General features: G+C 49.7%; 3 protein-coding genes across 4 annotated transcripts in view; 2 read left to right on the forward strand and 1 right to left on the reverse strand.

The window, feature by feature from the left end:
- The first annotated feature begins 1,717 nt into the window (after nucleotides 1-1,717).
- LOC112544996 (immunoglobulin kappa light chain-like) lies at nucleotides 1,718-6,297 on the forward strand. Its single transcript, XM_075908125.1, has 4 exons — nucleotides 1,718-1,889; nucleotides 2,164-2,496; nucleotides 5,062-5,373; nucleotides 5,936-6,297. Exons 1-4 carry the CDS (start codon nucleotides 1,838-1,840, stop codon nucleotides 6,091-6,093), a joined length of 855 nt encoding a protein of 284 aa, XP_075764240.1. The 5' UTR covers nucleotides 1,718-1,837; the 3' UTR covers nucleotides 6,094-6,297.
- A 2,913-nt stretch (nucleotides 6,298-9,210) lies between these two features.
- LOC112544998 (immunoglobulin kappa light chain-like) lies at nucleotides 9,211-19,226 on the reverse strand. Its single transcript, XM_075907594.1, has 6 exons — nucleotides 19,061-19,226; nucleotides 17,963-18,304; nucleotides 12,450-12,764; nucleotides 11,125-11,223; nucleotides 10,989-11,038; nucleotides 9,211-10,504 (listed from the first exon to the last, which is right to left on the reverse strand). Exons 1-6 carry the CDS (start codon nucleotides 19,122-19,124, stop codon nucleotides 10,457-10,459), a joined length of 918 nt encoding a protein of 305 aa, XP_075763709.1. The 5' UTR covers nucleotides 19,125-19,226; the 3' UTR covers nucleotides 9,211-10,456.
- Nucleotides 19,227-19,368: 142 nt separating this feature from the next.
- Nucleotides 19,369-23,624, forward strand: part of LOC102461257 (immunoglobulin kappa light chain-like) — a 49,926-nt gene continuing 45,670 nt past the window's right edge. Inside the window, exon 1 of one of the 2 annotated variants that reach the window (XM_075907772.1) lies at nucleotides 19,369-19,687. The gene's annotated coding sequence lies outside the window, so the exon portion shown is untranslated. Of the gene's footprint in view, nucleotides 19,688-20,345; nucleotides 20,476-23,624 lie in introns of those variants that run through there. The other variant, XM_075907771.1, reaches the window with a different exon arrangement.

Below are 23,624 nucleotides of genomic sequence, written 5' to 3' on the forward strand. Positions count from 1 at the left end.
ACCTGCCAACGAAGAGGCTGGGTGACAGATGGCAAAGTGCAGCCTCTGGAAATACTTAAAAGGAGGCGTTAGCTCTTTCATTGCAGACACAGGCTGCGGCGTTCTCTGTGGTGAATTAAGTGGCAAACGTCCTCCATGCCTAGCCTCCAAACTAACATGGCCGGCCAGCGGTATCATGCTGTCAGGAAGTGCAGCAGACTGATGGCTGGGTGCAGGGACTGTCGTACCTCGGTGTTCTGCACCTCGGTACCTTCAGTGGTCTGAACTGTCTGTGTCAACGTCGTCTGGTCAGGGTCGTCCTGGCGCGCTCCTGACAGGACCTCTACTCCGTCGGTAATGATAAACTTTCAGCTGCATGCGTAACAATCAGTACTCCCTTTATCTAGAGTGTTAGACACCGTGCACTTGGGTCTCAGAGATCTCTGAGAGGCCCCGGAAACAACAGATGCAGGCAAGGTTTGAAATCAGTCGAGCAGGTTTATTGTCAGGTGCGAAGCTCTACCAGTTGGTAGCAGAGATCAGTACAATGTTACACCACTGGGCACGATGGCCCACGTTGACAAGGTACCAACACCGGGCAGGCCTATTGCCATATAACAGATATTAACAGCAGTCAGTCAGAGTTAAGCAACTGTGCATTCTGTAAGTTTAGGCAATGACACCTGCCGTTCAGGCGCCTAGCGTGTTACCCCCCCCAGGTCAGCCAGAGAGCACCCTTTGCAGTGTCCTTTTATAGACAGGTACAGACAACTTACATCACTTCTTTACATACCAGGTTGCCACCCTCTGTTGCTTAGTTACCACTCCTTACCATACGGAAGGGGGGCTTACTTACTATCCCGGTCCTGAACCTAGGTCGGTATGTGCATTAGTTTTTGGGGAGTCTTTGTACCAAGACGTTTCTTATTAAGATATTCCGCTACTCCCCTTTGGCTCACAGTCTGTACCCAGTGCCTCCCTGTGTCCTTCCATGCTCTACCTAACTTACACAATTACACACTTATCAGTAGGGCCTCTTTCTTGGTTCCTGTGTTACTGAACCAAAGTCTTACTAGATGGCAGGCCTGTTGCTGTTTTCATGTTACAGGCCTCTATTTAGGCCTGCTGACTCCATGTTACTGACCCTCAACTTACTACAGGGACGAGCTCCCTTGTTTTTTCATGCCATGTGCCGGATGGACTGTAACTTGGAGCGGTGGCACATTAACCCACATTCTAGACTATTCTGACACTTTGGAAACCAACATCCTGTGCTGAATACAGGAGGGTATTTTTTTTATGTGGTGGCCTATATTTGGGTATTGACACAATCATTGTGAGGCCAATTTTCAAACGCATCAGAATTGAGGGCGTAAATCCTATAGAAACTCAATGGAACATGGGGTGCTTTTGAAATATAATGTATATGTATAATATAGAACAGCCCCACCTATGGGGAAGGCTCAAAGGGGCGGTTGTCCTAGGGCCCGGCAATTCAAAGGGGCCCAGGGCTTCGTCTGCTGCGATGGGTGGAGCTTTGGGCCTCTGAATGGAGCAGAGGGGCAGGGGGTGCTGCAGCCTGGGCCCTTCTGCCCAAGGCCCCGCCCCCTCCAAAGTGCAGAGCTGTCCCCCACCCCCCACCTTGCTCTGGGGCCCGTGGTGGCTGTCAGCCCCGCTGCTGTAGTATATCACGGTCTGATATTAATTCATCAACAGTCTGCAAGAAACACAGCATCCCTTGTGGGTTCCTCCCCCCTCCTCAGTCAGTTGATAACTATCTACAGCACAGCACGCTCTTGTAGGTCGTGTCCTTCATCAGAAGTGACCCTTCGCTGAAGCAGCGTCTCAGGCTTTGGTCATGTTTTCTACAAATATGCTCTTTGCAAAGTACCTGATCTTCTCTTCCCTGGGTAAAACTCCTTATTGCTACCGGACTGCATTTCAGCAAATAGGACGCTGGGTTTCCGTGGTAGCTTATGGGAGCTTTGCTGCAGTTTAGATGCACTTCCCTTTCTTTGTGCTCGCTTTATCATGGCTTCTAGTGGTCACAGCTGCAGTCACTTTGCAGGGCATACGTATTATCAGAGGAGATAAGTTTTATTCCTGAACTATTCCATTCGCCTATGACAGAGAACGATGCAATGAAAGCGGACTCTAACGGCATAATCTGTTTTATCTCTGCAGTGTTGGGAGCACGGTTATCTCTGTACCAGACGCAGCGATTCCTGTTTGTCGAAATTAGCGCTACAGCAAAGATCCCCTGTTCTTCCGAAGAAAAATTGGAAGGGGGTGGCATTTCGGTGTATTGGTACAGGAGAAGGGCAGATGAAGGGCTCACCTGCATTAAGAAATGCTTAAATGATCAGAATGTAAGTAAGTTTGCTTGCAAAGCCGAGACGCACAGCCTGGCACTAGAAATCTACAACGTCCAGCCGGATGACTCTGGGGACTATTACTGTGCAGTTAAATCCAGCAGCCATCTGATTTTCAACAATGGATCCACACTGATTGTTGGGGGTAAGGAAAGATAACAGTGTAACTCAAGGGGGAAAGAGATTGACAGTGCAGAGGTGTTTAAACACCCCAGGGAAATGGAACAATTTTCAAAGCTGAAATGGTTGAAAAGGGGAAAATAAGCTGAAAAATAATAATTAAATGAAACTGCTAAATAGGAGATTCTTCATTTTTAGGGGACGCAATTCAAAATTTTCCTTTAATGATCAATGATGAAATAAAATAAAATAATAATAATAATAATAATAGTAATAATAAATATATAATTAATTAGTGCTTTCCAGCAACAGATCTCAAAGCATTTTAGTTTTACCCTCATTATTTATTGCTGCCAGATTGGGGATGGTTTTGACCTCACAACCACAAATGAATTTACCTTTTTCTTTTTGCAGAAATTTTTATTTTGAACGAATCCCCATTTCATGAGTTTAATCATTGAATCATATGGCTGGAAGAGACCTCAAGAGGTCATCAAGTCCAGCTCCCTGCCCAAAGCAGGACCAATCCCAACTCAATCATCCCAGCCAGGGATTTGTCAAGCTGGGACTTCAAAACCTCAAGGGTGGCCATTTTTATTTTAATTAAGTGGGGGATATTTAAATCCCCACTTCATTGACTATGTCAGTATGTCTAATTTACATGCTTCTGTCAGCAGAGGCATGTAGTCTAGACATGCCCCTAGTGAAATAGTTTTTCCTACTATCCAACCTAGACATCCCCCACTGTAGCTTGAGACCATTGCTCCTTGTTCTGCCATCTGTCACTACTGTGAACAGCCTCTCTCCAGCCTCTTTGGAACCTCCCTGCAGGCAGCTGAAGGCTGCTCTCAAATCCTCCCTCACTCTTCTCTTCTGCAGACTAAATAAGCCCAAATCCCTCAGCCTCGCCTCTTAGGCCATGCACTCCAGCCCCCTAATAATTTTGGTTGCCCCCCGCTGGACCCTCTCCAATGTGTCCACATCCTTTCTATAGTGGGGGGCCCAGAACTGGATACAATACTCCAGATGTGACCTCACCAGAGCCTAATAAAGGGGAATAATGACATCTCTGGATCTGCTGGCAATGCTCCTCCTAATGCAACCTAATATGCCATTAGCCTTCTTGCCCTCAAGGCCACACTTTTGACTTATATCCATCTTCCCATCCACTGTAATCCCCGGGTCCTTTTCTGTCAAACTGCTATTTGACTTAGCCATTCAGTCCCCAGCCTGTAACAATGCTTGGGATTCTTCCATCCCAAGTGCAAGACTCTACACTTGTCCTTGTTGAACCTCATCAGATTACTTTTGGCCCGATCCTCTAATCTGTCTAGGTCACTTTGGACCCTATCCCTGCCCTCCAGCATATCTACCTCTCCCCCAGCTTAGTGTCACCTGCAAACTTGCTGAGGGTGCAATCCATCCCCTCATCCAGGTCATTAATAAAGATGTTGAACAAAACTGGCCCTAGAACCAATCCTTGGGGCACTCTGCTAGAAACCAACCACCAACCTTACATCAAGCCATTAATCACTACCCTTTAGGCCCGACAGTCTAGCCAGCTTTCTATCCTTTTTACAGTCCATTTATCCAATCCATACTTCCTTAACTTGCTGACAAGAATATTGTGGGAGAAGATATCAAAACCTTTGCTAAAGTCAAGGTATATCACATCCACAGACTTTCCCATATCCATAGAGCCAGTTTCCTCATCATAGAAGGTAATCAAATTGGTCAGGCATGATTTGCCCTTGATGAATCCATGTTAATTATTCCTAATCACTTTTCCCTCTTCCAAGTGCTTAAAAATGGATTCCTTGATGATCCCCTCCATGATTTTTCCAGGGACTGAGGTAAGGCTGACTGGTCTGAAGTTCTCTGGATTGTCCTGCTTCCCTTTTTTAAAGATGGGCACCACATTTGCCTTTTCCAATCATCTGGGGTCTCTCCTGTTCTCCATGAGTTTTCAAAGATAATGGCCAAAGGCTCTGCAATGACATTTGCCAACTCCCTCAGTACCTTCAGATGCTTTAAATCCGGCCCCATGGATTTGTGTATGTCTAGCTTTTCTAAATAGTTCTTAACCTGTTCTTTCTCCACTGAGGGCTTCCCGTCTCCTTCCCATATTGAGTTGTCTAGTGCAGTAGTCTGGAAGCTGACCTTGTTCATGAAGATAGAGGCAAGGAACACACTGAGTACTTCAGCTTTCCCCACATCATCTGTCACTAGGTTACCTCCCTCATCTAGTAAAGGCCCCACACCCTCTCTGATCACCCTCTTATTGCTAACATGCCTGTAGAGACCTTTCTTGTTACCCTTCACATCGCTTGCTAGCTGCAAGTCCAGTTGTGCTTTCGCCTTCCTGATAACTCCCCTGCATTCTCAAGCAATATATTTATTTATTAATTATATTTATTAACATTCCTAAGGGCTGGTCAGTTTCACCAGTGTAATTGTATTGATTTCAGTAGACATGTACAATTGTAACAAAGTAAGATTGGTGCCCTTAATTAGATAATAAGCAGGTGGCAGGTCTGTTGTGAGTCAGACACAGGATGGAACAATAAATTCTCTGCTTTATTCTGCTCAGACAGCTACACCACCAGCAGCTGGGTTTTGCTTCTGGTTCCATCCCCGCTTGGCCTCAACTCCCCTGGGATGGCTGATCTGGCTTGTATTGTCCATGGAGTTTCCAACCCAGTCCAGATTTCCTGGAATATTTCTGGCAATCAGCAGGAACGGGGGCTGGTGCGATCACTGAAAGCAAAGGATGGATCCTTAATGCTCATAAGTCACATTAGCATCCTGATGGACACCTGGACCAGTGCGAAAATTCTCACCTGCGAAGTTAAATTCAACTCTTCTGGCAAGAGTGTTAAGAAAAGTGCCACGTTCTTGGAACGTGAGTAATTTTATATTCGCTTCTGCAACTAAAAGAAACTGTGACGTAAATAACAGGTGACACAGAGGCTACGTCTAGACTGCAAGCCTCTTTCGAAAGAGGCTTTTTCAAAAGAATGGTGAAGTTTTTTCGAAAAAAGGCGACTTTTTTCAAAACCCCCTGTAGTTTAGACACACCCAGGCTGTGTCTAGACTTCACCTCTCTGTCAACAGAGAGACGTAGATTAGCGTCAAAATTGCTAATGAAGCGGGGATTTAAATATCCTGCACTTCATTAGTGTAAACATGGCTGTTGCTTTTTTTCAAAATGGAGCTTTTTCGGAATTAAAACCCGGCAGTCTAGACGCGGCTCTTTTGAAGATACAACCCTTTTTCAAAAGATCCTGTGTTGTATTTTCAAAAGATCCACGTCTAGACTGCCGGGTTTCTTTTCTTTTTTTTTTTTCTTTTTTTTCTAAAAAGCTCCATTTCCAGGTTTGTAAATTAAGCTGAGGATGCAGTGAAATGGTGCAAAACGACTGTCCCAGCTCATGACAATCCACTGGAGTTTGCTTCCTCCACAGTTCATCCCAGCTGGTGTGTGCCGCAGCTATTGCACCTAGGGGTGGCAGTTTTCCTGGTGGGGTTGATGGTGTGTCTGAATGTGGCCTGGATTTGCTGCTGTTCCAATTCAGGTAAGCAACACATGACAGTCCATTCTAGAGGCACCATTATGATTTAGGCTAACTTCCCATACAGACACAAACTGGGAAAAGTTTTCTCAGTCCCATCTGCTTGGGACAGAAGTTCAACCTGTACATCCTAACCTCCATTTTCAGCCATTTGCTGAACTCTGAAAGCAAGGTTTCCCTGATACTTTATGTGCTAATAATATGCACGGGTTGCAAGAGAAGCATTAACTAGCGTTTAGTAACCTGTTTGAAACTGTCAAACACGGGCGGTCATTTGACCTAGCATGGAAATGACTAATGGTATGAAATGTTGTCAAACAGGGTCAAAGCCCAAGTGAAGTTTGAGTCAAGGAGTCCAACCAGATCAGGATGCGGTGGCTGGTGGAAGAGAAAAATCATAATCCACACGGAGATCTGGCAACTCAGAGCTGTTTCACTGCTGACCTCAATGCAGCAGCCCCTTTGTAAGGGTGTGGTCTTTCTGTTAAAGTGGTGGTTTGTTTTTACTGTTTCTTACTGTTCCTTGCTGTTGCCAAATGTGGTTCAGTTGCAAAATATAACTCACCCCTTGGTCTGGAGTATAAATCTCAGGAAGGCACAGAGGGTATGTCTGTGCCGGGCTTCATTTGCATCTTCCCAGGCGCCGCCATTTTTAAATGTCCCTTAGTCTGAACTCCGTGCCCGCGGCTACACGCAGCACGGAGTAGGTAGTTCGAATTAGGATCTCGTGGATATTTAAATCCCGGGCTTCATTTGCAACTTCGAATGCCTACATTAGTTCAAACTAGGGGGCTAGTGTAGACATACCCAGAGAGACCCAGACACTGGGAGATTTCCTGCTGTGATATGAAGGACACTCTCTACATGTAAGGGAGCGGCTGGCCCCTTCCTGACACAACTGGGTTTTTTTGGTCAGCCCTATGCCAGTGCTGAAAGAAAAGGGAAGGGCTGATGAGAAATCAAGATCCGGAGACTGTCAGACCTCAGGGCCAGTGGGGAGAGGCTAACACTCCAGGTCAGCCAGATTGACAAGGGAGGCAAGCCAGTGACGGAGCTTGGAGGCCTGCCTCCGTGTGAGCTGGAGCTGCCTGAAGCAGAAGAGGGCAGCCCTAAGGGGACAGTGACAACTGGAGCTGAGAGAGAGGAAGAGCAGCAGCAGCCTGGAGCCAGAGGAGGCAGAGCCGGGGCAGGGTAGATCATCTGCACTGACGGGGCTGAGCTACAGCAAGGAGCTGGGGGCCAGATCCGGGGAGCAGTCACAGGTCTCCCTGGAGCCGAGCACGGCGAGTCACTGGGAAGAGCGAGGGGTGCCATGGGCAGAGGCCCAGTGCCAGGGGAACATCGCCGGACAAGAGGCCTTGCAGGCAGGTCGTAACCATGGTTCCCTCTAACGTGTGCACCTGTGCGGGCATGCACCAAGAATTTGCCTCCGGCCCACCTCCTCAGCAGGGCCACACAGGGGCTGCCCAGCTGCTCCAGCGGTGGGGGCCAGGACTCGAGCCACCATGTGATGGGCAGCAGCGGCTCCGGGGAAGGGGCTGGAGTTGCTGCGTGGTGGGTGGCAGTGGCAGCTCCGGGGGCCAGGATGCAGTGGCGCAGAGGTGGGGCCTGTGAAAGAGGGGGGTTCCCCATGGCCCTGCACCTGAAGTGTTGGTGGGAGGTTGCCCCAGGCCTTGCATCCCCCTAGGGATGGCTCTGCTTGGAGTAGCAGCTCTGAGGTACCACCATTCTGTGTCCTGCCCCCCCACTTCGCCCCTGGGCTCGGTTCCTCAGGGTGGGGGCTGGTGAGAGGAGCTGTGGCTCCGGGCCTGACTTACTCACACAGGCAGGGGCAGTGAACTCAGCCCCTCCGGTGTCTAAGCCAAGTCCTGAGTGGTTTCGATCGGCGGGAGGAAGGGTGTAGCCATGACAACCTGAACTGCACCGCACTGGGCGTGAGACGCGGGGCTGTTACTGGGGGCAAAGCGGGACCAGGGTGACCCAGATTCGGAGCCAGCCCTGGCACCGACATGCACAGCAGCCTTAAGGGGCAGAACAGGACGGAAGTGACACTTTCCAGCGGGATGCAGGTTGCTTTGGGCAGCCTCCTAGGAGCTACCATGAGCAGGAACCTGCTGCCCGGCCGGCAGAATCATGCCATGGTGTGAGGGGAGACCCTGGGTGGGAAACTGAGTCAGGATGGAGCTGTGTGAGGTCAGGCTCTCTCTGCTGGCCCGTCCTGGAGCAGCCACTCCCACAGACTCCTTGGGAGGCGGCTGCTTTTCCCGCAGGGCTCCATCCACGGGCCTCAAGCCAGCACCCGCCTGTCTTCTAACAGCAACAAAGCTTTCCTAATGGGAAGGGTCCCCCTGCCACGGAGCCTGCCCATGCTGCCTGGTTTGATTGTGAGGCCTCATTTTATAGCTGTAATGCTACAGGTTGCTTTTTACAATGCAGCCCCATACGCGGAGGAAGGTAGAAGGGAAGGGGTAGTGGTATTGAATGTATCGAACAGGGCTGGGCAAAAAGCCACTGGATCCAGCCTGTGGGAGCCTCAGCCGGCTCTCTGCCTCCCCTGTCTCTGCTCCGCACCCAGGGAAGCCGGCTGCTGCGGGGCCATATGCTTCTGTGAATGCTGAGAGCCCAGGGAAGGGGGAAGAGGGTTCTCACACTGCTCCCGCCCCCCAGTAAGTCCCATTGGCCCATTTCTGGCCAATAGCAGCTGCCTGTTTGCAGGACAGGCAGCGTGTGGAGTGCCCCTCTCCCCTCATGCCCAGGCTGCCAGTGTCTGCAGCAGCAAACATGGCCCCTATAGCTGCTGTGAGCAGTGCAGAGGTGTGGCCAGAGCCAGAGCCTGCCTTTGGCACCCGAGGTGTGGCAGGCAGGGACCCTGATTAAGGAACCTGCTGGGCTGCTGGCTGGGAGCCACCCAGGTAAGATCTCTTAGCCAGAGCCTGCCTTTGGCACCTCGGTTCCTCCCTCCCCCTCCCCCAACCCTCTGCTCCCCTCCTCCATGTAACCCAAACTTTCTACCCCCCTGCTCCTGTCCCCAGACATCTTCCCAGACACTGCATCCCCCCTACACCCCTCCTCTGGTCACAATCATTTTACCAACCAGTGTTTCCACTCCACTTGCTCACTAACCTCTTATGCACACTCATGGCATGACTGTTTTGAACTCCTTTATATTTAAAAAAATTGCCGTCCACGTTTACAAAAAAGCCCACCCCGACACAAATGCAGAAATTCCTGCATACGGGCCTGCCATATGCATCTGTCTCCTCCCTCGTGTTTCCCACCTTTCTCTTGCAGCTGCGGTGCATGATGCTCAGCGTATTGTACACCATAGGTGGCTTCTCGTGGACTTTGGGCCCGATCCTGCTCTCCCGGACACTGGGTCACACCCTGCCACACTGTGCTGAAGGGAGTAGAGTTCCTCTGCATTTACAGGGATGACTGAGAGCAGGAAATGCCCTTTATATTGCAATGGGGGGCAGGTGATGGACCAGTCACTGCCCCGGGGGAGCCGCTATCACAGCGGGATTCCCACTAACCTCCCAGGGGCTGCTCAGACCCCAGCAGCTCAGCAGGGTAAGTGCAGTGTCACTGTCTCACCCTTAACATCCATTTTCTGTCCGTGGATGCCCAGCCAGCCTTGTGGCTCTCCACGTGTGACAGTAACAATGTGATAACACTGCCCTGACCATTAGCTAAGCCCTGACCCCAAATGCCACAGCGCTACCAGCCTAGGACTCCTTGCCAGAGAATGCGGTGAAGGCTAGGACTTTAACAGGGTTCAAAAAAGAGCTAGATAGATTCATGGAGGTTCGGTCCATCAATGGCTATTAGCCAGGATGGGGAGGGAAGGTTGGTCTGGAAATGGATGACAGGAGAGGGATCGCATGAGGATTCCCTGTTGTGTTCGCTCCCTCTGGGGCATCTGGCACTGGCCACTGTTGGCAGACAGGATACTGGGCTAGATGGACCATTGGTCTGACCTAGTATGGCCATTCTTATGTTCTTATGACTGGGTTTCCATGAGATTGCTCCCTCCACATACAGTCCATGCTTGGATGAGAAACATCCTCTGGTATAGAAGGGAGCTTTGCAAATTCGTAGGGGACAGTTTCACCATCAATCAGAACCAAATTCAAATAAGGATAGGGGGCGCTGTGGTACAGGAAGTGACGCCTTCCGGTCAAGATGTAAATATGATGACCCCTCTCTCGACACATCGATCCTGTGTTGCTTTCTTCCAAGAATGGAGGTGTCAACCCAGAACGAGGGTTCAGAGAAATGACTATGGAGGAGGTTGTATTTCAAGGAAAATCGTATCACATTCTAAATGAGATTTTTTGTATTTCTCTCTCTCACTCTCGCTCTCTCTTTTTTTTTTTGGCATCACCTGTTCTGTTTTCTTTGTGGGCCCATCAGTTACAGAGGAGCATTTCTATTATTGTATGTCAGAGCTGCATATTCAGTCTGAAACAGAAGAAAAGAACAGATATTACAACTTTCTTTTGCAAAGGGCATCAATTGATCCAATTTTGTGTTCTAAGACTGGGAAAAACATATTTCAGTGGTACAGACTTCTTGATTGCTGTCGTTTGCCCAGGTAGTCTCGTGTGGTGGCTGGCGGATGTTGGTGGCTTTGTGATATACATAAGGTCAGACTTGAAGTTTGGGTCAATTACAGAAATATACACCACGCTATTTCACATCCCTGTCCTGCAGCCACCTCTGGGGTGGAACCCAGCCATTCTTCTGTACTAATAAACCCACACAACCCAGAAGAGCAAAGAAGAATAAACCCAGAAGAGCAAAGAAGAATAAATTCAAATGAAATCTCTGAGAATTTGGAAGGCAAGGAGCAGAGACTAGGTTAGAAATTGGCCTGCGTCCTGGTTCTCATCTGCTGTCAATCCTATCTCTTTCTGATAGAGCAATGATGGAAAAATCAATTTACCTGCGGGATCTGCCTCATCGGTATTGGATTCCCTTTTTGCACAGCTCTTCCTGAGGGATGAAACAGACAAAGGGACAGTGATCGGAATGTGTGATGAGTGACTGTTTTATGACAGAGAGAGTTTTGACTGAGTTACCTCTGGTCGGGCACTTTCTCCAGAGCAAGATCGAGAGCTGGATCAGGAGCAGGATGAAAATACAGGGCAGCCCAGCGTAGAACACAATCCCACAGTCTCCTGCAGAGACGAGAGTGAGAACAGAAAATTGCTAGTAAAACAGATGGGCAAAAGGCAATCCTTCCCCCAGAACCCCACAGGCATTCCTCTGTGCGCTGTAGCATACTGCCCATTTGTACGCGGAGATCAGGAGCATTGAAAAATTGTCACAGACATGACCTGTCATGTGAATCCTCTTTCCTTCTTTCCCCCGCCCTGCCAAGAATTCCTCTAATGTGTGGATCGCTGAGTTTCCTGGTCGGATTCCATGGGGTTCCTAGTGTCCCAGCACAAGCTGGAAGGAAACGCTGAGGCAATTAGGAAAATAAATGTCCAGGCAGTATGCTACATTTCGTCTACGCTGAAAAAATTTGCCGCTGTGACCTTGCTGGCATCCCTCCTCTTGGCTCAGGAACAGAAAAGAGCAGTGCAGCTAGAAAGCACCATTGCATTGGTAGGACTGCGTCCACGCTAAGGCAGTTACTGGCAGAGCCACGCCAGCAACAGTTCACATCATGGTTACCCGGTCACAGCGTAGACCAGCCTGAACGCGGCCAGCCTGCCCTGCACATTGTGCCATGGAGCCATTTCAGCCTAGGGCCTCCTGCTCCCAGGTGGCTGCGATAGGATCAAATTATTTCCAGGGGGCGGCTCAGAATCCTGGCAGCCAGCGATGGAGACGACCCGGTTCCACTGGGTTCCCTCTAGCTCCCCCCGGCCCCTGCAGGATTGTTCCCTGCGGGATAGTCACTAGCGCTTTACAGGGGCTGCCCTGCCCTGGACATCTACTCCGTTATCTATTCGGTCTCGCTGTCTGGCCGCTATTCCCGAGGTTCATCTGGCTGTTCCCTCTGCCAATTTCCTCCCTGATACTCCTGGCTCTTCCCCCCAAGTGACCCTTTTGGGGCCTGGCTGTGCTGGCCTAGAGGGGAAGGCTCTGGCTGCTTGACCAGAAACCCATGTCTCATCCCCGCAGGTTGCGAAATAATTTTCAGTAGGGCTGGGGCGGGAAGGGGGAGGATGGGGGAGTGACTGTAACGTCTGCCCCACCCCTCAAACAGACTCTCAGTGTTTTCCAAACCCTCTCCTCACTCCCATCAATTGTCATTCACCGGAGCCATCCTGTCTGGTTCTGTTTCTCTAGCCTAGAGTGGCTGTTGCTGACACTTGGTGCCCAGATGCCATGGTGAGGGGCTTAGGATAAGTGCCCAGGGAGGCAAGTGAGGTTGGAGGACACGATACTGGACCTGTTTCCTTGGCGACGGTAACACTGATGTGTCTCTCTGTGCCATTCTCCTTGGCTGTACAAGTGCAGCTCATCCCCTGGTTCCACCTCTCGGACGGGATTGTCGTTAGGCTCCGGATGCTGTAGACCCCGTCCCCATCTATGGCTCCGGCATCCGTCTGGCCCTCCGACGACCCCTCGCCGGTGTCCCAGAGAACGGTGCTCCAGGGGGGAGTGAAATCCAAGAGCAGGCAGAGCAGGGGCACGTGGTCGTGGGGAAGCTCAGCATCCCCCGGGTCGGAGGGCGCCAGGACAGAAAGTCTCGGCTCGGAGGCATCTAAAAGAGAGTCCAGGAAACTAGAGTCTGGAAAGAGCTGCCAGCGATAGCTCAGCTAGTTCCCCCCCAGTCCCTGCCCCATGAGCGCAGCATGTTTGAAATGTCCAAGGCTTTGTCTAAGCCTGTTTGAAAGCCATTGTCTTTCATTATGGGGCGTGCACCTTGGGAGACCCCCACAATCCATCACACTTCAGAAGTTTGCCCATTAAGGATGATATGCTGAGTGCTGACAGCACGTTCGGTTTGGTACAAAGGCAGAGGAAGTGCTGGTCAGTCTGGTGTGAAGGACACCAGAGCAGCCGTCAGGAGGATGGAGATCCATTTCCAACACTGGGAAGGTTGGGCGACAAAAGTGCTGTCAACGTGGAAAAGTCGCTCAAAAGTGGAACCAGTTTTTCTGTCCCCGGCCCTGTTGACATTTCACGGCCACCTGGCTAGCTCTCCGGACGACAGACAGAGCAAAGCAATGTGCAGAGGCAGAGGCCTAGCCAGGGGGGAGAGGAGGGTGGCCGTGGCCCCCGGGCGCCACACTAGGGGGGTGCCGGGCTGGGCTGCGAGGGGGGGGGGGCACTGGGCTCGGCTGAGCTGTAGGAGGAGAGAGGTGCTGGGAACCCGGGGCTGGACTCAAGGGGAGGGAGGGAAGGAGGAGCAAGGAATCAGCGCTGAGCTCAGCAGCTTTGTGCAGTTTCAGGGGAGGTGCAGGGAAGCCGAGCTCAGGTGGGTTTTAAGAGTGAAGAGGTGCGGGATGCTGAGCTGGGCTGCGGGGGGAGGGGGAGGTGCGGAGCTCGGAGCCCGGCTTGGCTGCAGGAGGAGGGAGGAGCCGGGAACTCGGAGCTAGACTCAAGGGGAGAGAGAGGGAGGAGCAGGAAATCCGCGCTGGGCTCAGCAGTTTTGCGGGGTTTGGGGGGAGGTGCAGGGAAACGGGGCTCAGCTGGGCTGGGAGGGGCTGCAGGGAACTGGTGCTCTCCCTTGGATTGTGAGGGATGGTTTTGCGGGAGGTGCAGGGGACCAGTGGGGGGTCGGCAGCACAGTTGGGTTGCAGGGGATGGAGGTGCAAAGAAGCCTAGTGGGGGGGGGGGGGCGGCACCAGGAGCCCTGAAATGACTCCCCTGGTCCAAAAAATCCTTCATCTGAGATCAGTCAGGTGCAGAGAGTGCCAGACCAGGGAGGTCCAACCTCCTATCCAAGTCCCCTCCTTACACCCTCCCTCCTAGCCAGACACCCTGCCCCCCAATCTGCTCCCTCCTCCTGGCCAGCCACCCTACATCCAGCCTGCTTCTGTTCCCTACTTCCCACCCAGACCTCACAAACTCACCCCTTCTGCCCCCCACCTCCCTCCCAGATCCTGCACCCCATCCCTGTCCCGCTCATTGGCAGTCCTCTCACACACACCTTATTTTTGTCCCCACTTTAGAACCTAACGGGTCCATAAAATTCCTCAGAAAGCAGATCTAGCCTATGGAAAGCCCTGAACCTCAGTCCTCCCTGTCCCTTCCCCTTTTCCCTTGAGGCTGGAATGCCAGAGGAGTGAGGTGTCTCAGTTGGGAGCCACCTAAGTGAGGGTTGGAGTTTTGGGAGGAGTTTTTTTGTTTCTCACTTGTGCGGACCCCATCTGATCATTCTGTGGGTCAGTGGCCCCTGATCCAAAAAAGGTTGCCTACCCCTGCAATAAGTAAAGAAAACATTGAAACCTTTTGTATTGGACATAAATTAATATTTTACTTTATTTAAAATGAAGTTTGATAAACTAACATGAGAAAGTTAAAACACTTCATCTGTTTAATAACTGAAATTAAACCATTCTCCCCAGCTGCAGCACTAGCAAAATGGCTTGGGTATAATTGTGTAATTAAAGGTGGGTTTCCATTAGCAACTGGCTGTCTGTGGAAAGGTTTATATTGAGACACATGGTCCACAGGCCAAAAAGCTTGAGAACCACTGCAGTAGAGGCACCCCTGGCCTCTCCCCCGCAAGAGACCACTGCAGGCTCCCTGCTGCTCCACAAGAGCCCAGAGAGATCAGGTCTGTTCCCACGGAGGTGAAATCACCACGTGGCTCCAGTGTGGATGATGGACAGACTCTTCGTGAGTCTTCCTCATCCAAGCAGTCGATCTAAACAGCGTGGTGAGATGCCACGTGAAAACACTTGGTGCGTCTACAGAGTGGCAGGGCGTTTTGTCTCTCTCCAGAGACAGTTGTCATGACTTGTGTCTCTGGGTGAACAAGACCCTTTGTGAGCTCTGTGAAGAGGTGAGAGGTTTTGACTTCCAGCTTCGAGGGATTTGTTCTTCTGTCTTTGGGGTGCACGTTGCTTTGACCTGAATGGAGTTAGCTGTGACAACGCATTTCTGTGTTATTCTGACACATCAAGTGAACCTCTGCTGAAGACCCCACGTTCAGTGAGAGAAAGCGCTCTCAGAAAAAGTAAATTCAAAGACTCTCCAATTTTCTTCAAAGATCACCGCTACCAGTTAGTGGGGCTTTTACTGATTGGTCCCTTATATGTTTGAAGGGTGACTAAATGTTATCTGGATCTTTTTGGGTCATATCAACAGATTGTTTTGGGCTCCATCCTAGATTAAAATTTAAATTGTATCAGGCCCTTTGTAAGCAGGTTGGGAAGTGGTGTCATTTGGCAATTATTATTCGGTATTATTTAACTAATATACACATTGCCATCATGGTATTGACATATACATTTCTCAGTACCTTTACATATAAAATAGCCCAGCCCCATTGACCTCTATGGGCAATGTACCTTGTAAGGAGTGATGGGGATATGATGAAGTTGTTTAAACAAATATGTTGCAATGGTAGAAAAAATGTTGTGCATCTGAAAACTGTAGGTACTGGGGGTACTTATAAATTTTTTTAAAGGGGTACTTTATAAAAAATTGGATGTTGTGATTGTGAATACCTGGCGAGGCAGTCTGTCAAGGGCAAGGCTGGCCTTGAATCTTGACATCTATGGCTTCAGTTGAGTGGCTTGTGTGAAATTTGGAAGAGCAGCTCAGAGAGATGTCTCTCCTTTACTGAAGGATAGAATCTTACAGCAGCCTGAAGGAAAAAGTCCTCATGGCAGACAGAAAGCCTCGCTTGCAGTGTATTCTCAGCCTTGGGCTACTTATTGTTTCAAGTGCCTTCAAGAAAGTTAGGGTGATTCTTACGTTGTGTGAGTTTTATTTAAAAGTTTTTTTCTGAGTCTTATTTTAACAGGTAAGTTAATCTCTTAGGGTACGTCTACACTAGCCCCTTAGATCGATCTAGGGAGGCTAATCAGGGCGACTGGAATTGCAAATCAAGCCTGGGATTTAAATATCCCGTGCTTGAGTTGCATGTTCCCAGCCGGTCACCATTTTAGAAATTGACTGGCCCGAAGTAACTGCCCACGTCTACACGCGGCAGTGAAACAGGATTCCAATTTAAGGCCCTAACTCGAATTAGCTGGTATTCCTCCTGCAATGAGGTTTACCAGCTAATTCGAATTAGGGGCTTTAAAACATGCAAATCAAGCGCGGGATATTTAAATTCCAGGGTTGATTTGCAATTAGCCTCCCTAGATTGATCTAGGGGCTAGTGTAGACGTACCCGTGTAGACGTACCCGTACATTCACTGACGTAGCAAAGGATGTGCGTGTGTGTGTGGGGGGGGGGTAATTTCCCTTCTGTTCCCCCATCATACCTCTGCTCACCTGCTCCTCCTCCACTCACCGCCACCTGCTGAAGCCTCCTCCCTGCGTTTGCACCCCCAGCCCGACCCTCCTCCCTCTTCAACAGTGCGATAGTGCCCGCCCCAAACTGGAGGGGGTGGGGGAAGATGCGGTACAAGCTCCCCCCCCTCCTCCCAGGGCCAGGCTCAGCTGTGCACCAGGTTTAGGGTCCTGACACATGGTGGCAGGGAGGGGGGTGCAAATTTTGCTTTTGCCCCCGGGCGCATAACACCCTCGCTACGCCTCTGTGGAGGCATCCCACAGGGCAGTGTTGCAGGAAGGCAGAGCTGATGCCTGCACTTGCTGGGATTCCCTCATAGCTCTGTGAGCTTTCCATGCCAAGGAATGCCTAAGCAACACCGCAGTCTCTCCAGCCCTCCCCCTGCAGCAGCAGCCTGCCTGCCGCTGTGCTCCTAGCAGGGCAGAACAGGAGCACTCCAATGATTTGCTTTTTGTTCCCCAAATGGCGCAGCTCGCTCAGTTGTCAGATACTTCCTGGAGCTTTGAAAGGGGAGGAGTGCCTGCCTGCAGGGCAGCAGAGATCACAAAACACTGAGCATAGCTATCAGGGCTGGCTTTGTGGGATACTGGTGGAAGCCAGTTCCCTTGACAAAACAAACAGCTGAGTCCACACTGGCTCTTTGTCAACAGTAAAGGGAGGAGAAAAAACAAAAGTCTCTCCCAGGGCTAGATTTTTTTGTCACCAAAACTGGATGTTTTTCCCAACAGAAGTCGCATTGCAGTGTAAACGCTCACACTGCTTTGTCGCCAAAAGGCAGTTTTTGGCAACAAAACATGCCGGTGTAGACAAGGCCTTATTCTGTGACCTTAAAGACAAATTCACCTTGCATCTGTGCTTCAGTTTCTCCAAACATAAAGTCAAGGAAATGCTGCTTATTCATGGTATCAAGTTACTTTGAGATCTATGGTTGAAAAATCTGATGGAGAATTCATTCTTGGTTAGATATTTATAGTCAGTCTAAATGTTTCCGTTACCACATTCATCCCATTTGACTGGGCCGCAGCCTCTAGAAATGCCCAAAGTAATTCCATGACTTCCTTTCTATATACAGTGGTTGGAGTGTTTGCACAGAGTGCGGATGAAAAATACATAGAAATTGCTACTTGTGTGTTGAATTATTATGTTCAGTTCATGCTCTGCTGTTTGAGCAAATGATTATTCTCCTGTATGAAAACAAGGGCAGAATCCTTTCATGAAATTTGGTGATTTCATTGAAAAGAATCTCCTTAATATTAACTTCTTACTAGAATTGCTAAACATATCCCATGTCCTAGGCTCTGTTTCTGTAGGAATCATCTGATTCCTTATGTAACATGCCAATTTCCTGGATCATGCTGCCTCTATACGCAAATACCAATGGCTTAAAGCTGAAACAGGAGGACCAGCCACAATCTATCCAAGAAAAGAGGACTTTTCCCAAGCACCTAGCATTAGGTTATCAGTGTTCTGAGCTATTGAAAACTCACCTGTGACAACGAGTCTGGTCCCCTTCCCAAAATTGGGCTGTAGAAACACAGAGGCAGAGAGGCCGCAGTAATAAACCCCTGAGTCATTTCTTTGTACATTATTGATCTTGAGAGAAAAAGTGGTTCCTGCAGTGTTCACCTTACTCGAGTATTTTTCGTTGGAAGGTTCAAACTCAGAACTTTGGTGAATGCCATGCAAGCTGCCGCTCGGTTGCTCCTTGTACCACAGCATGGTCCATTCGCTTTTCGATGTTCTACACTTCAGCTGTGCCGATTGTCCAGAGGTCAGCCACAGCTGTGCTGGGCTTTGCCAGATTTGTATCCCTTCTTCCGAAGCAGTCACTATGTGAGGAGGGAAAAGGGGGCAGGAAGGAATATGTTAATACAGTGAGCACTGGGAAAGTATGGGCTTTTGCAATATACTTTATAGAGCAGAGGGTCCAAGACTAACACAAAGCACATCATTGTTAGAGGGTCATTTTAATTTTTCTCTATTTCTAGCCATTTGTTTTGTTAGGATTCATATAGCCTGTGTGGTAATTAATGCCATGTAACAACAAAAAACAACCCCAGAGTTCAGAACACAGAGGTAAAAACTTCTAATTCCCTGCCCCTAATTATCAGACTACACATTCCCGTTCATACTCATCATCCAAATCAATGGTAAAAAAACCCTTCATTCAATTAAATTGTACATGAGAGATGCTTTTATTAACACAGCTCTCTGTGTTTCAAATTCTTCCTGTTTTTATTAACTCAGCCCTCTGTGTTTCAAATTCTTCCTTTGACCATTCTACAGAAAAATACATCAGCCCCTGTGTAAGATACCAGCATAAAAAAAAGTAGATTTACTCCCAAATCCAGGATATTAACAAGAAACTTTTCAAGATGCTAGTATCTGACATTCATGGTATTTTAAAATAGAATATTTCATCACCTCTCTTTAGATTGCAATTGATGTATTAAAAGATGTGAGTTTCTCTCTCACCAGGTTGATATTAGCACTTCTTGGAATTGCAGAAGGTCCTTGTGCAGACAGCAAATTGCTTTTAGCAAGGTAGAAAACAAGCGTGAAATGAATCAGGCTGAAATACTCACTGTGCAGATAGACTAGAAGCATCCCAACTGCATAGTGGGACATCTCGTGCCGTTCTTCAATCATGCATAGGTGATGCTGTGAGACCAACAGACGCCTGCTAGCTAATGGATCGCTTGATGAAAGACTTTGTCACGTGGAGAGGAAAATGTTCAATTTCCTCTAAAGATCAGTGGGGCAAGATGCATGACAACAACAAAAAAAGAGGGTCAGGAGATATTAATAGCCCCATTCAACACCTTCTGTGAAAGTTGGCAGAGCAAACCTAGGGGAAAATATTCCTTTGTCTTAGTGTCTGTTAGAGGAGAAACTCGAGCTCAGATGGGGTAACAGCTTGGCTAGTGTCTCAGATGTAATATTCTAGTTATAATTGGATGCCATTAACGAGAAAGTCTTCAGGCTGCAATTCAGGTGGCATATTGTCTGTGCTTCTGAGATTTATCAGATCGGACGGTATTAGCATCGATTCAAATAATCTCTATTCCTTTGCTTTATGAAAACTGTTAAAATTGTGATTTATCACTTTAAATTTCAGTGGGGTTGCCTGCTTGGGCTTGCTGTCTGAACAGAAGTGTGCAATCTGGGTGTCGTAGCAGTCAGTCTGGAGAGAGGCAGCAGCCTATAACCAGGTAGGTGAATTTTGCCTCTCTGCTTGAGAGAGCAGCCTGCTTCGTCTCTCTCTGGTTTTGATTGGTGGGGGGTTATCATTCTGGAGTCTAAGAACAAAGGTTGTGTTTGAAAGTTGCAAACTTTCAGCAAGAGTTTTGCATGGTTTTTTATCTAACTTCTCTAGGTGTATGCAGTGAACGTAAGACTCCCCAAGAGGCATGTAACACCATTGTAGCAAAGGATGGAGGAAACCAACAACCAGGCTCATTTGGATCCGGGGAGGGGGGTGAAATTAGCAAAAATACTTGTTTGTTTGTGTGGTTTGTTATTACAATAGATGAGGAAACGTCAGGGAGAGGAGCCCTGTGGGGAAGGAAGGGATGGGACTAGTGTGTAAAACTGTACTGGCATGAACCCCCCACTCTTTGGGGGCAAAACATACTTTCAGGAGACATTTCAGAAATGGGCAGAATGCACGTTCCCAGGATAAAGGGCTGTGACAAAGTCTTGTCCCGAGGGCTGCCCTAGGAGAGCTTGGAGCCAACTCCCCTGTTAACGAGGAACTGGCAAAGTAGGAGCAGCTGACAAGGAGCTGTCTCAGGCAGAGTAGGGATCAGCTGAGCTACCTGGGATTAATTAGGGCCAGCTGACTCCTATACTGGCTGCTGGGGACCTTTTCAAAGCCTTGCCTGGGGGAGGAGAAAGCAAGATAGAGGAGAGAAAAGGAGTGTGAATGAAGCACCAGCAAGAAACAGGGGGGGAGGCTGGGCTTCCTACCTGCCTGCCCACCCCAGGACAAGCCACCAAGGTAACCTGCTTCTGGGGCTGACTGCTGGACACAACAGACTTTGTGGGCCTTGCCTGGGGCCCCTCCTTGCCAAGGGGAGATGAGCAGAACCCAGCAAGGGACAGGAGGCCCTTGCCACAATAGCCTACAGAGCGAGCAAAGTGAATTGCTTACGGAGAGATTCCAAATCCGATCCCTCTGCTCACTCTGGAACCCTGCGCAGCCCCATCCCTGTGGCTTGCCTGGACCTGGCTGTGAGAGCTGCAAAGCTTCAGCTGGGATTTGGTTGGCCGGGTAAAGGGGGTACCCGGGCTGGCCTCTGAAACCTCCGCCTCCATGCAATCCTACCGCAGATGCAGGCCAGAACCTCTGTGGAACTCGCTCTCCGGAGCTGATCCTCTGCCATATGTAAGCTGCCCTAGACTGCCCCAGCTGGGTATGACTCCCACAGAGTCACTTGCCAGCTGGGAATACTCCGAGTGCAGCCTGCTTTGGCCAGACCCCACCTGCCAAGAGCTCCTGGCTGCAAGGGCTGGCTCTGCTGCCTTTATACCCCCTGGCACGTGTAGCCAGGTCCTGCTCCCTTGGTGTTATGGGGCAGTGCAAAGGGAGGGGACCAGGGTCTGACCTGGCGAAGGTGAATGTGGTGCACCTCCCTTGCCTGGCCTTGGTAGTTCACTGGGATGTCAGCACAGAAGGGAGGAAGGAGGGTGGGGTAGTCAAGATGTTAGCCAGGCACTTGGGGTGAAATCCCTTCTCTGCCACAGGCTCCACGTGTGGCAAGGCTGGTCCTGTCCCAACGACTGTCAAGCCTTAGTCTCTGTCGAGAGTGGGACTTTTTAGAACATGTCTCCCCAAGTCTCCCTGGGCCCCCATTCCCCAGCTGTAAAATAGGGACAATTCCTGCCTGCTCTGCAGCGGGATGGTGAGCAATGTTCCCTCTAACTTTTTCCATACATGTGTGGAACAAATTTTGTTCTGCGCACTGTGGCCTGTGGATGTGCACCCCCAGGAGAAACAGGCTGCTGGGTGTGAGCACTCCGCTAATCAGCTGGGCTGCCCCAGCACTCTCCTCATAGGGAACACAGGTGATGAGGATAAATGAGCACAGAGCTAGATGAACAGAGCTTTGATGAGCTTCTGACAGCATCATAGATGTGCTGCCTACAGCTACGTTGGTGTCATCCTATATACGGGTCCTGTGGAGCAGGCAAATCAGTGTAGCCAGTGTGCAGGCTGTGATGTTTGGCATGGTGTTTACAGTGATCATGAATTTGAAGACACCCCATCACCTCTGCACTGGCAGCCCCTGGCCAGTGAGGCTGGGCCTGGCTCCAAGCAATGGGCTGTTCCAACCTGGCCCAGGAGAGCTAGGCTTGGCGCATCTGTCCCTCCAAGGGGCGGACACATAGGCGCTGGAACTGGGGACGTGGTGGGTGCTGAAGTACCCCCAGGTTTTAGCCGGTCCCAGCTGCTGGCCCTGGAGGTCCCTCCCCCTCCTCCTCCTTAGCCTCCTGTCCCCAGATGCACTAAACTTGAGTGGCGCTGGGACCCCAAGGGCCAGATCGTAGTGCTGGGAGCCAGCCCCGTGGGGCAGGAAATACCGCTGCATTGTGGGTGCAGGGTGCTCACGGGCTCTCCGCCCCCCCAGGCACCACACTACTGCTTAAAGGTGCAGGTAGTGTGGTGCCTAGGGAGGTTTGCTAAATCAATGGGAGTTAGGCATCTTACTCACTTGGGGATGGTTGAACATTTGCCCTCAGACCGTTGTCCCCAGGCACATCTGACTGGTGTTTTACATTTGATTTTTGTCCTGGACGAGTCATTGCACTTTGTTTTGGAGTGTCTGATAGTTTTTGTTGATTTCGTTACTACGTTGTGTGTGGGTATGTTTTAAAAAAAAAATAGGGGGCTCCAGGACAAACTGCTATGATTGTGGCAAAGGCCCAGTTGTTTAAAAAATAATCAGAACTGGCTGCTCAGGGAGCTGTTTGCTACTGCGGTCTGTTTCAGCCCACCTGTTTTGCCACATTTTTGTTTTGTTTGTTCAGCTAGCACAACGCCGGGACTGGCTGATTTTTACAGGTCTCTCTCCCCAGGTTTTGTTACCAAGGAAGTGTAAATTGCTGCCCCACAATTCATCTGCTACCCTCCAGCGGGCAATTACAGCCAATCTCCTAGATGCATACAGGCAGAGCAGGCCTCAGTGACCCCCCCATGCTCTTGTGTATTTCCAACACACGAGCTTGCACTTGTCTGTCCAGCTGGACAGGGAACAGCCCTGCCAGCTGCAGAGTAGATGTACCCTTCAGCAACTCAGCAAGGGCCAGCTTTTGGAAAATCTTTCGCAATAGGCAACTGTTCTGTGTGCCCAGTCACACCTCTAACCACAGCTGTGTGCAGTAGTCTGATCTGTCAGAAATCCCCAGTACACACTCTGCACTAGGTTCTATGTGCTGAATGATCTCTTGCGTAGTCTACATAATGTGATGTGCTGGGGTGATTTCATTGTTCTGAATTGTTACCAGGTATCCTCTAGTTGGCCTGACTGGTCAAAATAACTCATGGCTCAAACAGTTCCTTCTCTTAGAACCGCTGTTGCATGGGATGGCTGCACACACTCTTTCTATCACTCCTTGTACGGCTTATTACATGGGGCAAATTTCTGCCTCGCAGGGGAAACTCCCATGGGAATCTCTGGGCAAAGGCCATTGGCATGTAAACGGTGATGGCAATTACACAGCACTGCTGAGGCCTGCTTAGCTCATCAGCTGTAAAAGCACCACTCTCCTTGGCAGAATAATCTGGGTCAGAAAACAGCTGTAAATAGCGAAGAAAAACTTGAATTTGCACTAATGAGCCCCTGGCAGGGTCTTCAAAATCAAAGAATTCAGGGTGCAGACAGGTCTAAAGCCCTGGTCATTTTGCTAAGGCTGGATTTGGCCTTTCCCGTCTGTGTTGGGTGCATTTAAAAACTGTCTGAATCCTAAACTCCTTTTTCAACAGCATCCTGAAACTTTAAAGCAAGTTGCCCATGATGGGCCCTGTGCTAGGGATGTGCAGTTGGCATTGAGGAACTTTATATCAAGCTTAACAACCTGTTAAGGCTTTTCTCCAGTCTGGCACCCTGAGTGGAGAAGGTGGGGGCCCACAAAGAGCCTGAAAAAGGA

The sequence above is a fragment of the Pelodiscus sinensis genome, chromosome 24, assembly GCF_049634645.1.
Source record: "Pelodiscus sinensis isolate JC-2024 chromosome 24, ASM4963464v1, whole genome shotgun sequence".
In the NCBI taxonomy this organism is placed as follows: domain Eukaryota; kingdom Metazoa; phylum Chordata; order Testudines; family Trionychidae; genus Pelodiscus; species Pelodiscus sinensis.

What these genes read in the sequence shown, in the direction of transcription:
- LOC112544996 (XM_075908125.1), top strand. Translation starts at nt 1,838, where the DNA reads ATGTTTTCTACAAATATGCTCTTTGCAAAGTACCTGATCTTCTCTTCC. An exon ending in CCTGATCTTCTCTTCCCTGG is followed by an intron (nt 1,890 to 2,163) that starts GTAAAACTCCTT and finishes TTATCTCTGCAG; the next exon opens with TGTTGGGAGCACGGTTATCT. An exon ending in AAGTGCCACGTTCTTGGAAC is followed by an intron (nt 5,374 to 5,935) that starts GTGAGTAATTTT and finishes CTTCCTCCACAG; the next exon opens with TTCATCCCAGCTGGTGTGTG.
- LOC112544998 (XM_075907594.1), bottom strand. Translation starts at nt 19,124, where the DNA reads ATGATTGAAGAACGGCACGAGATGTCCCACTATGCAGTTGGGATGCTT. An exon ending in GCTTCTAGTCTATCTGCACA is followed by an intron (nt 18,305 to 19,060) that starts GTGAGTATTTCA and finishes CTCCTCACATAG; the next exon opens with TGACTGCTTCGGAAGAAGGG. An exon ending in GAGAAAGTGCCCGACCAGAG is followed by an intron (nt 11,039 to 11,124) that starts GTAACTCAGTCA and finishes TTCATCCCTCAG; the next exon opens with GAAGAGCTGTGCAAAAAGGG.